This window comes from Anabas testudineus, chromosome 19, assembly GCF_900324465.2.
Source record: "Anabas testudineus chromosome 19, fAnaTes1.2, whole genome shotgun sequence".
Classification (NCBI taxonomy): Eukaryota; Metazoa; Chordata; class Actinopteri; order Anabantiformes; family Anabantidae; genus Anabas; species Anabas testudineus.
In genome coordinates this window covers 17,825,180-17,837,638 of record NC_046628.1, presented here as the reverse complement: position 1 = coordinate 17,837,638, position 12,459 = coordinate 17,825,180, and the positions used below count along the sequence as shown (strand labels likewise).

General features: G+C 44.7%; 1 protein-coding gene across 1 annotated transcript; it reads right to left on the bottom strand.

The window, feature by feature from the left end:
• Positions 1-593: 593 nt before the first annotated feature.
• Positions 594-12,453, bottom strand: rab40b (RAB40B, member RAS oncogene family). Its single transcript, XM_026350537.1, has 6 exons — positions 11,769-12,453; positions 5,939-5,999; positions 3,574-3,634; positions 2,641-2,718; positions 2,041-2,263; positions 594-1,673 (listed from the first exon to the last, which is right to left on the bottom strand). Exons 1-6 carry the CDS (start codon positions 11,908-11,910, stop codon positions 1,381-1,383), a joined length of 858 nt encoding a protein of 285 aa, XP_026206322.1. The 5' UTR covers positions 11,911-12,453; the 3' UTR covers positions 594-1,380.
• Positions 12,454-12,459: the final 6 nt, after the last annotated feature.

Sequence of the window (12,459 nt, the reverse complement as noted above, 5' to 3'; positions counted from 1 at the left end):
TGTCAGGTGTTTTATTACTGAACCAACTCACCAACCTGAGGCTCACAGTCCACTCTCAGCCAGTTACAGAATATTAAAGCCACTGTCAGGAAAGAACACATCAGAGATTGTTGAATCAAGTCAATAGCATGAGAAAAAGCCACAAGATAAAAAAGAATTAAAGAATTTAAAGTATAGTTCTGTTTTTTTCATTAAAAAAAAAGTCAAAAAAGAAATGACAAATATTTTGAGATAAAGTTAAATTAAGCATTAATTTGGATTCTAATAGAATTTTAACATTTCAATAAAGTCATTTTGGTTCCAGTTGGAACATTTAGTGTTTCCTGTTTGAGAAAACTGAGCTATTTTAAGAAAGTTGTTCATAGTTTAAGCCACAATATTTATTTATTTATTTTTTATTTTACAGGGTTGTGAGAATCAGAAAAATAGTTTATTTAAACGTTTATTTAAAGTCACGATTTAAATAAAATGTTCAATCTTTAATACTGTGAACATGAAATTAATAAAAAAACATTTATGAGATGTTAAAACGTGAGTCTCGTAATTATGAGAACAAATCATGTTACAGCACGTGTTTGGTTTTTATCCGACCGTCCGTTCACAGTTTACTGCATAGTTTTCACACGTTTTTTATTCCGTCACACTAACAGCTGTTTTTATTTTATTTTATTGTTCTTGGCTGCAGCTTATTTCTCTGAATATTTTTTATGATCTCCGATTTTTCCTAACACTGGTGTTAATCATATGAAACAGCAGCTGTTTGATTTTTCATAAGCCCACGTTCACTGTTTCTATGTAAAACACTAAAAGACTAAATGAAACCAGAAACACACGTCACCAGCTGAACTTTCCTGGTTAATCACCTTCCTGCTACAGCTGACAGCTACAAGAAACTGAAGGTTTCCGTCCAGTGCTGTACAGGACAACACAATCTAAGCGTCGAACTATGTGGGCTCATGGGTTCAGACTTCATGAAAACCAGTGTAAGGTGACCAGAGCAGAATTAAACTGGGACCATTCCTCTATCGACCTCTGGAGTCCCCTCAGCCTCCTCTCTTTCACATCAGTGTGACACTGAAGCGCCTTTAACAAGAGTAAAACCTCCGAATCGGCTCCGTTCCCCTCTAACGTCCTCTAAACTCAGATATGACGCTGAGCTTTGGAAGAAGTGATAAGAGAGTCTCTGGTGTCAGCTCAGCTGTGTGAGTTCCTGTGAGTGAAGTCAAACTGCTTCTGTTTCCACTTCCTCTTCTTCTGCTGCAGTAACAGTGACCTGGGTGCCGCGGGGGGTCACGTCTGGTTCCATCTTCTCTGTCTGAAAAACAAACCAATGCGTTAATGTGCCACGGTCCCTGCACATGGAGACTCGACATCCAGCTGTTAGGATATTTTACAGCTGTTTCTGCAGCTCTGTGCAGACGGGCTGAGCGGCGCCGGTCCGAGCAGTTTGGGTTTTTTCAGCAGCGTCCCTCCAGTCCTCTTAGTGGCGCCGTGGTGCGAGTTGGTGATGACGGAGTAAGAGCGTCCGTGCATCATGCGGGCGTTGAGGCCATTGGCCATGGAGAAAGACTTGAGGTGGGACTTGAGAGCCAGCGGGAGGGGGAGCTTGTCGACGAGGTGAACCGGAGTGCAGGACACGATGGAGCGACAGCAGAGGTCCTGGAGACTCAACACTGAGAGACAGAAACAGGAAGATAGGACTCGTTCAGAAAACCTGTCCTGACATCCACATCGTACAGTGTTTAATGCCTTACAGCATGTGACTCCACAAGAGTCAGTGCTGTTTAAATGAAATGAAAGAAAAGGTGAAAGCACTGAGTGTCACAATCAAACTAGACAGGCGTGTGTCCACAAAACGTCCAGAGGACAGAAGTACAATATGATCATTGAAACAGAAAGTAAACCACCAAACCTCACTGGGTCATTTTAAATTCAAATGTACTATTTATTCAGTGTCCAGCAGAGAGCAGCACAGACCAGAGTGAAATAGAAAATATACACTAACACGTGCTGTAGGGGTTTGAGCAGGTGTTCACTCACCTTTGTTGGGTCTCCACAGTCGCTCCATGCCGTGTCTCATCAGGACGATTCGAGCGAGTTCGGTGAACGACTCAGTGATGTTGAAGTTACACAGCGGGCTCACCTCGAAGAAGGTGACGCCCAGCTTCTCGGCGTACACCTGAGCCTGCTCCGTGGTCACCTGACGCTTGTAGGCCAGGTGGAGACGGTTCCCAACGAGGATCTTAGGCACTCCTGGGGCATGCTGGGTAAACAGGAAACAGAAAGGGTTAGCTTTTAACAGGAAGGGATCATAGTGATCTTTATTTCTTATGTTTAATCAAACTATCTGCTGAGAAGTTGGGAGGGTGCAGGTTTCCTTTCAGACTGCTTACACACCTCACCCTGGTTAAATAAGGGCAGTCAGCACCCTGAGAGTCAGAACCATGCAGTAATACTTTAGACTCACGAGCTTACTGACATTTTTATTACCTGATAAGTCCATAAAGCACAAAGTGGTGTCTGTTTTGAATGCATGGTTCCTGACTGAAGCACAAATGTGAGAATAAGACACAGAAAGAATCAAAGTAAATATTTGAGAAACTCATGAAGCGGCAGAGCGGTGATGGACTGGTCACTGACCTCGTCTATCTCCTTGATCCACCTGTCGATCCCATCAAAGGACCAGCGGTTGGCGATGTCGTACACAAGAATAACTCCCTGCAAAAAAACAAAACGACGTCATTAGTTAATTACTTTAACTCTTTAATAAAACGTGATGTTTTTTCATGTGAATTAGAAAGTGGAGTGGTGAATGTGGAACAAGGGTTCAAAAAAATACTAAATAAAAAAGAGACACAAAGTCAATCAAGACTTGATCTGAGGCCTTTTAAAGGAACTGAATTCAGGACTTTTAATCCTGACACCTAATGATCACGATCAGGTTTTAGCCTCAGTGTGGTGATGCTGTCACTGTTGCCATGGTGATCTCTCCTCGGTACCCACTAATAGCCTGATGAGTGACGCCAACAACACAACTTCATTCAACGAAGTGTTTTTCTCCTCTGGGAACAGAGCGCTCTGTGTGGGATGAGATTCTTCACACATCCTCTCACTACTCACAAAGACAAACGCTCACGATTATCTTCAACTGAGGGAAATAAGTTAAAAACACCGAGAACAGAAAACAGCTTCATTTCCAGCTCTGAGATCACAAACACCTCTGACATGATTAAAATAACTCAAGTGAGATGTTTCAGCAAACTCTGAGGAAACGTCTTCCTGAGGAAAGTAGAAAAGCATCAGCGCGAGCTGACGCGACACCGGCTGCGTCCAGTCTCCAGTGCAGGGCGCCGAGCACCGCGACATGAAGCTGAGGCTCATTAGTTGGTCACAGCTACCAGTGATTCAACAACAGCTAGCAGGATGCTAACTTAATAACTAACTGAAGAACTTTTTAACTAAGTTTAAGTTTGTTAACAGCTCTTTCATTTGCAGCAGAGAACTCAGTCTGTCCCTTCACTAGTCAAGGTACCAGGTCCCAGTCTGTGCTTCACCTCCCCCCTGGATCATTACCTGTGCTCCCCTCGAGTAGGATCTGAATATGGTGCAGAATCGTCCCTGGCCAGAAGTATCCCTGAAAACAGAGGAAATAAAGGATCAGAATCTTCGTGGTCAAACTGCTACCGACAGAAAACGTGTTCTGTGATTTCGTTTTTCTGGGTCAAAGTGAAAAACAGCTGCATGTTTGCTGACGGCACCTCCAGAGCTCGGCTCCGACGGAACTATAGTCTTGATTCAAGATCTCTTGTAGGATTTAAGGACCGTTCTCAGAGCGGTTTTCTTTTAAAGCTCTGGAGGTGTTGTTGTTAACAGTTGTTGGTGTTCAACGGGACCCGATCTTTATATCAGACTCACGGGTCTTGACTTTATTTGGGCCTTGAAACCTGACTCAGGACAGAAAATACTATTTAGTTTGTAACGTTTCTCTTTCTTAATGACACAGTTTCTATGAGACTCTGCATAAATAAAGTTTTATGTGTGTTTGTTATTTTGTAATGACAGTTTTACCGTCACACCATCCAGTCCTCTCAGAAAACACAGGCCTGTGTTGTGGTTTGGTTTGTTTTTTGTGTCTCTGAGCTGAATACCAGAGCAGTGTTTAGGTTGGCTCGTGAGGACGATGGTTGGCTGCTGGCCTGCTGGTCCTGAACGGGCCAGATAGAAGTCAGCTGCTGGATAATGAAGTGAAGAGGTCCAACAAAACAACCCTGGTTCAGCATGAACTAATCCTGAGAGAGTCCATCTGTGGTTATCATCCTGTCACTGTTATTTTTTATCAAAGCCGTTCAACAAGCCAGATTACAGAACACTGAAGCACAACGCAGACCAAGAACAAGGAGAACTGAGTCCTGGAGGCTGAGGACAGCGGGACTGAAACACACATCATCTGCTGGGAGAGAGTGTCCCTTCATACCCGTCTGATCTCCTGAACCTTTATATTCCACCTCGCTGTCTGAATGCTGAGTTCAGCAGGCTGCCGGGTCTTTTCCTACCATGACCCACTACTTTAGAATAACCTGACATCAGACAGTCTCACTCTGTTAGATTTAAACACATTTATACGCTCACTGTCTCCTGGTGCTTGTTCAAGGGGGACTGTTGGGTTCTGACCTTATGATATGAAGCCTTGAGATGATGAATGTTGTCAGTACAGTTCTGACTAAAGCTCATTCAGGCCTTTTATGCCGTCATCAGTAAGTCTGCTTCATCCCAAACTGGAGTGTTGGGATGATTTTGTGTGTTGTTGTTGAAAGTGACTGAGGATTTACTTAAACTGTGTGTAGCCAGAGGAGAAGCGAAGGCCGCTCAGAGACACTCAAACAGCTAAAGCATCTCATCCGCTTAAACATCAAAGTTTCTGATTAATTATTTAATATTCAGTGGGCTGAAAGCTAAAGCTGCTCTAAAAATATCTCAGTGAAGCCTAAAAGTGTGTGTGCAGAACATGTCAGGAGCATTTTAAGAGCATTATAATAAAGCCCTGAGCTTCTCTCAGTGAGTGTGTGAAGGATTTAACACGTAAACATCGAGTGGTGGAAGACAAAGGTAAAACCAGCCAAACTGTGTCCCGTTGTGTGCCAGTGGTCTCAGAGGACGAGTAGCAGTCCAAGGAAGCAAGTAAGGTAGTGAACAAGGGATTGAGGAAGTAAAGAAGGACCCTTTGACATGTGTGACTGAAGAAAGGTACAGAACTTTTCTGCTTTCACGCTGACGTCGGTCACGTCTCGTCCAAGTCGTGGTGACACTTAACTATCAGTGAGCGTCTTAATTAAACATGTTTATGTGAACTGAATCTAAAAACATGCACACAGAAAACATTTGTTCACGTCTTGAGGCTCCTCGGTTACTTCACTCCACTGCAGCTGCAGATGTAGTGTGGAAACACAGCTGCTGCCAACACGTCACCTGAAAAAGCTCATTATCAAGTCAAAGCACCGACCCCAGGACCTGTACCACTGAAGCAGTTGAACCCCAGAGTTAAAAGAAACACGATTAAAAGCTGATGATCTACTTGAAACCTGTTCTGTTGCTGTAGTGAAGCAGTGATGTGAAATAATATTTAACAGCCCGAAGTCCATAGATACTTCCAGACAGAGCTGTATCCAGGGGAACATGATGATTCTTAAATCTAACATTAGTCTTTCAGGATCCTGGTCTAGTTTGTGGATCCACATCCAGGACAGTAGGATTTCTGAACACAAACTCACACTGTGACAATCTCTGGCCAGTTAGTGATCTCCTACTTTGAGAAACTTCTTAAATACAGGTCCTGGTCTGGTTCACTTTGTGAAGATCTGTGAACAACAGCAGGAGGGAAACAGACAAGCACTGGGTTTCATCCAGGTGTCAGGTGAACGTCTGACTCTGAACTACAAACCAGAGCTGCAGCTTGACTCTTCTCCCGTCCAGGAGGATGGTGGTCGTCTTGTAGTCGATTCCTGAGACAAAAACAGGACAAATAATCAACTTGTGAGACAAAACTGAAGAAGACAAAGAAAGAGACATGTTTGGAATCAGTAATGAAGCAGCAGGTTCACAACTTCCTCAAATGTGTTGCTGGCATCAAACTGAAAAAGAGCAGTGATTTCTCAGTTTCAACTTGTGATTTGAGTCTTTGTGCTTTTTTCTTTGCAATCTGTGTTCCCGCCCTGAGCACGTCCACAGGAGGAGCTGACGTCCAACCAGAGCGAAGGGAGGAGACGTCAACATGATGCAACGTGAATGTCAGCCAGCGCACACACAGGCCGATGATGGTGAAAAACACACAAGTGGTTTCACAATGATTCAACACAGAGCAGGAGCTGAGTGTCCCTCAGGCTGAGCTTCCTCTTCTTGTTTTAGAGCTTGTACATGAATAACGTCGTCTTTGCACCATCACATTTATAGCAGCTCAAAGTTTGGACACTCAATGGTCCCCTGTCACTTTTATTAGTCACACTGTCAACGATTGTATTAACCACGTTGGGATGTGTGTCTCAACATCATCCTGCAGACTTACTGCTTATTACCCTCAAACCTACCAGTACTCTGTCTTTTATGAACTGATTCATAAAGCTGAGCATGAGATAAATATATTTGCTGTGGGTTAATCTTTGATTTCTAAATGTCGACCCACCTGGAACAGGTCTCGTCCAAACTAAACACTAAACACATACAGAACAAACAGAACAGATTTTACTGAGCAGGAGCTGCAGTTTGTGCTGCAGGTTATTGAATAAAACTGAACCCCAAACCGACCTGAAACAAGCAGAGAGAGATGAGAGAGGCTGACGAATAAATGAATGAAAACTGATCTGGGATCTGAACACAGTCTGTTCTCTGACTTTCAGGTACGTGACCTTCTGTCACACAGTTCACCACCGTTATGGGTAATATTAATCACATCAGTGATTGAAAACATCCTCTGCACGGGCGTCTCTCTCACACACACACACACACGCACACACACACACACACACACACACCATATAAATTCTTCAGACTGATCGTTGCTGTTACACCCAGAGGAGCTCAGGGCCCATCAGCCTGACTAACAGTAAACACAGGGAGTGATACTGGCCAAAGTCCCAGTAACTAAACATCTTGTTTCTTTGAAACCAGTTAAACCAGTTAACCTCTAGTTACGCCGTCAGCTACGTGCTGGATTACACTGCATCGCGATTACTTCACCCACTGTTTGCACTTTCTTTCGATCGTCCGAGTCCCATCGTACCGTTTATCTTTCATTCACAACAATAACTGAAGCATTTAGATGAAAGAGAACCTCCAGTATTTGGATCAAGTTGCTCCTGTGTGTCCGGTTCAGTTAGATGCAGCTGTGTCACATAGAACAATCAAATTGATCATTGTTTCGTGATTTGAATCTGAAGATATCTGGTCAAAGTACGAGTAAACACCACACACCAACGATGCCAACTGTGTACTGGTATTACTGAACTCAGAGAGGAAGAGACGGACACTATTGGAGCGAGAGGAGGAGGAAGATCTGGGGGAATAAAAGTGATATAATATTTATTCTGGGAGAACCGCAACACACCAGTTCAGCCTACACACATATGTTAGAGTTACTGCACACACACACACACACTCTGGCAGCATGCATGAAACATGAAGCATCTTGGGAAAGTGGTGTTACATAAGAGGCTGGAACAGGGAGGTTTGTGGACAGACGTGGAACCAGTGGAACAGCACAGACTGGAGCTGCCTGCTGCGCTCTCAGTGTTTGTCTTTCCACAGTTTAATAGTTGAGGTTGGAGATGAATTCAGTTAGTTAGTGGCCTGTGAAGACCGGATCAGAACAATCCTCCTGTTAATTAATGATAGGGAGGCAGTGACATCACTTTTTACTAGCCCAGATACAAGTACAAGTACTTACACTGGAATACTGGTACGACAACGTAACACACACTTCATTAAACAATAACAACCTGAATCTGAATGTTTTTACTGGTTTAAGTTCAATAATCCATCACAGACTGTAGTCATCAGTGGAAACAGCACCGTTCCCTCTGAAAGTATCAGAACCTCAGCACATAAGGACATAAGGACATAAGGACATAAGGACATGGACGAGTGAGTGACGGGGAGACGTCAGCTACACGTCCTCGTGAAGTGATGCCACAGTGCCGGCAGCTGAGCCTGAACACATTCGCTTCGTGTCTTGTTGTGTTAATGTTCTGTCGGTGGCTCCGCTCCATTAATGCTACAGTGGATGTTTGCAGGTCACCTTTCACTGTCACACGGTCACTCGCACTCCCCTGCACAGAGCAGCTGCTGCTGATTGTAGGCCGTGTGTGATCTAAACAATAAACGGACATGTTTGATAGATGGAAAGTGTTTCTGTGTTTGCCAAGGTCAGCCCATCTGTATGAGTGGGATCACACATCCTGAGGAGTGAGTCAGCCTCTCCTGGCAACAGCATCTCCACTTTCTTCATCATTATCCCCCCACTGGGCCGCTCTCAGCGTCAAGTCTTCCAGAGGCTGCTCGACTCGCAGCCGTTTTCAAAGGCTGAGTAGAGTGAAGTGTTTTCATGAAGTTACACAACATCCAGAGACGACGTTACGAAAGTGTCGATCGCACAAAGTGTAAACAAGCTGCGTCTCATAAAATGCTGATGCTCAGTTAGAAATCATCCGAGATTCTAATCTTCAATGAGACATTTGAAAGTTTACATTTGACTTTATTGGTTCCTCAATGGGGAAATTTCATTGTTCCAACAAAGTAAAAGTACACAGCAGAGTGCCACAAGCAGTAAAGATGTAATTAAAGTGGTATAAGGGTGGATCCGTCTGTCACTGAGCTGCTCTCCGGGCAGACAGGACGTCCTGCAGGGGGTGACACTAGTTTAGAACGGGGCACAGGTAGAAACATTAGAACCTAATACTGAGTACTTCCCTTTTCTCAGTCACTGTGTTTTGGGTCCTGGTCCTGTTGGAGGATCTACCCGTGAGTTTCTCTGCACAACCCCCCTCACGCTTTACACTGACAATGACCTTCTCCTCTTCTTCTGTGACACAGAGCGGATGTGACCAAACCGCTCTAAGATAAGGGCTCAATCACTGCGTCTAAGACTTCCTGTGATACTAATAGTACTAAAGAGATCTATTTAAATTGGGAAGTTACAACTTGACTGTTCTCAGAATCCGACATGGCGGCTCGGCACATCGACACAGTGACAGCTGCAGTAATCACCTGTTTCTTAACCTTTCTGTCTAATAAGTGTCTCAGTGAACACACAGTTCTGTCTGTGTCTGTGTTGGTTTTAACTGGTTTGCTACCAACTGGAGTTGTTCTGGTTTTCCCACTGGGTTGGTGTGACGTTATTCCCAATGCCAACGACGGAGAAAGAGAAGGGAACAGAGAAATACAGAAAGCTAGACGAGCTTCTGACAGAGCCGTGTGCAGGTCACTGTTTCATAAGGTGTGAGGACAACAGAGCTTTTCATTGGGGGCACAGCTCTGCTTCAGTGTTATAGAAAAGCAGCAACACTTCTATAAAACCGAGTATGAAACAGTGTGAGTACATTTTTCCGAGCTTGCGTCTTCTTTGACCTATAATTAAGGATTCCTCGTGTGGTTTTGGCATCGTCGCTCCCACCGCAGCCTGTAATAGTAGAACCTCTCCGGACTTGGCTGAAGAGCGAAGCCCCCGCTGGGACAATGATAAAGCCGACAGCCGTCCCCTGTTTTCACCACAAAACTCTGGAAGGGAGGCAGCGAACCGCAGCTATGTCTCTCTCTCCTCTAATACCTGGTCTATGAAACGTGATGACCCAGAAACAGCAGACAGCTACAGTCAACAGGAGTTACTGGTCCTCCTCCCTCAGAGTAACACATAGGAATTCATTTCAGATTTGTGTGACAGGTGCAGAGTTGTGAAGAAGACCTTCATGATGCCTGTTAAAGAGGAATATGTCATCGTGTCCACTCTGCTCAGCTCTTCATCTCGTTTCTCTGAGCTCCTCTCACCGATTCAGAATCTGGACCTGGGATCAGCCTGATGTTGTCCTACATGCTCAACCTCTGACCTCCTGTCTCTCTCCTCCTCTCTGCTGGTTATGTCAACAGTCTGAGGCATTTACTGCCCTCACACTAAGTCGCTGTCAGCTAAATGTCGCCTGTATTAAAACAGAGAGCAGAGATTTATTTTCCACTCGTCTGGATCTGACTCAGTCACAAAGTGAAGCAGGGAGAAAGTGATAAATCCAGAGTGAACAGTAAAGTCCAGACGGGGTCTGGATCTTTTCTCTCTTTGTTTCACAGATTTACTCTTTGTGTCATCTTTTATTTCCATATTTCAACCACTGTATTAAATGGAAATAAGATCTATACACGTAACAGAAGTCAGTGTTTCCTGCTCAGTTCTGTCCAAACACACAGGCTGTGTTGTAATTATGCAACTGAGCGTGTGCAGTCAGTCAACACGGCCAACACAGTGTGCGTTACATCATGTGGAAGCATCCTGTCGACCTCCTGCAGAGCGAGTGTGAGTCACGAGCAGCTGCCTGCCGGCGTTTAATAATAACACCTCGCAGGCTTCTGCAGAGTCACACGCTGTCCACACGTCAAAGTACACACTGTACACAGGCTACTGCAGGGCCACTAAACCACTACACTGTATTACTACTGCATAAAGTACAACACACACACACAAATAGAAAAATAAACATTGTACTGGAATATGTCTTAATGTATTATAATTAAACTACATCATGTTATTTTTTTATCTCATTGATCTACTTGATGCTAAATAACATGAAACGTCCTAATATGAGCAAAATCTGTCATTGAATGTAATTAAATGAAGTTGAAATTAAATGGAGACAGAGATGTACTGACAAGTACCGTACTTAACAAGAACTAAATTACAGCACCTTTTTATTTTTAGTGAAGAGTCTGTGATTTAAAATAAAATAAAACTTCTTTCTACTCTGTGTATATTTACTTTTCCACTGGGCTGCCTGCTAGACGAGTTTTCAAGATCTGGGTTTGGGTTTCTGTGGGTAAAGATATTTGAATAAGTAATAGCTGGTCACTCACAGACTTTAACAGTTGGATCTTCTTCAGACAGCAGAACTTGAACTGCTGCCTCTGTTTGTTTACATTCTGTCCACATTAAGGGAGCTGAATCGAGTGTGATCACTTCCTGTTTGCAGCGTAACCATGGACACACAGACAACTCACACTGGTTCACAGTGATTCTGCAGGAAACTTAAAAACACAAAGAATCTCAGGCAGGTTCTGTGGTTATGGTCCCGTCTGATCTCCAGTAGGTTTATGGATGTTGATTCACAGGGAACATCAGGTGACGATCCCAACACAAGGTTTAGAAATACATGTTTTATATCTGTGTGTTCATATTTTAGAAATCAACATCCACTGACATCAAACTTCATTTGGCTCTGGAACGACCTGGTGTCAGGTTAGAGATTTCTCCGTACAGGACATGGAAACATGGAAACGTGACTCAGATTAAGAACTCACTACATATTAAACATGACCTTCTTCTATGTCAATTGTATCTTTCTTAAAATAAAGGAGTAACGTTACTGAGCTGTCTCTTGGTTTGTTTCAGGCTCATTCAGACTTGTCCTCTGTGCGTAAACCGCGCGTAAAACCAGGAAATCCGTGCGTAAAACGTCCAGAAATAACCACACAGGTGGGTTTGTGTTTACTAAACCCCCTCTCCACAACCACTCACTCACCCATGTTGTATCCGTAGGGGGACTCGGAGGCTCCGTCCTGCAGGCTCGCCAGGATCTCGCCCTTCCCGACGTCGCTGTCCCCCACCAGCAGGAACTTGAGCAGAAAGTCGTACGCCCTGGCCGGGCTGCTTCTGTGGCTCATCCTCGCGCCAGTTGACAGCTGCCGTGTCCCATCATGAGATGAGACCCGGCAGCGCACAGCCTCCCCTCGGACACAGAGAGAGAGACAGAGAGACGCCAAAGGAACAAATCCGCGATGAAAGTCCCACCACGATCCAAGACAGAGACTCTGCGTGTCTTCACATGAAACGGTTTGAACACCGGGTTCGGATCGTGTCCAGGACAGCTACATGTGTCCAGCGTGAACCACCGACACCGACAGGACGCGGTTACTGCGCCCACCAGCGCGCACAGGACGCAAGCTTTTACGCACGAAGGTAAAAATCCTACAGACGGTTCCGTTCGGCTCCAGGACTCCGGACTGATGAGGACCCTCCGCCTCCCTGCTCCAGCGAAGGCGGTGTAGCGGAGGGTGAGGACGGAGAGGTGGTGTTGGGGGGGCGGCTTTGTTTACCTTCATCTGATTGGTTCAGTGGTTGAGTTGCTAGGGCAACCTCGAGCTGGGATTTGACGTCGGTGATGTCCGTCATCCCGCGGGAGAAGACGCTCGGCTTCCTGTGGCGGCCTACAA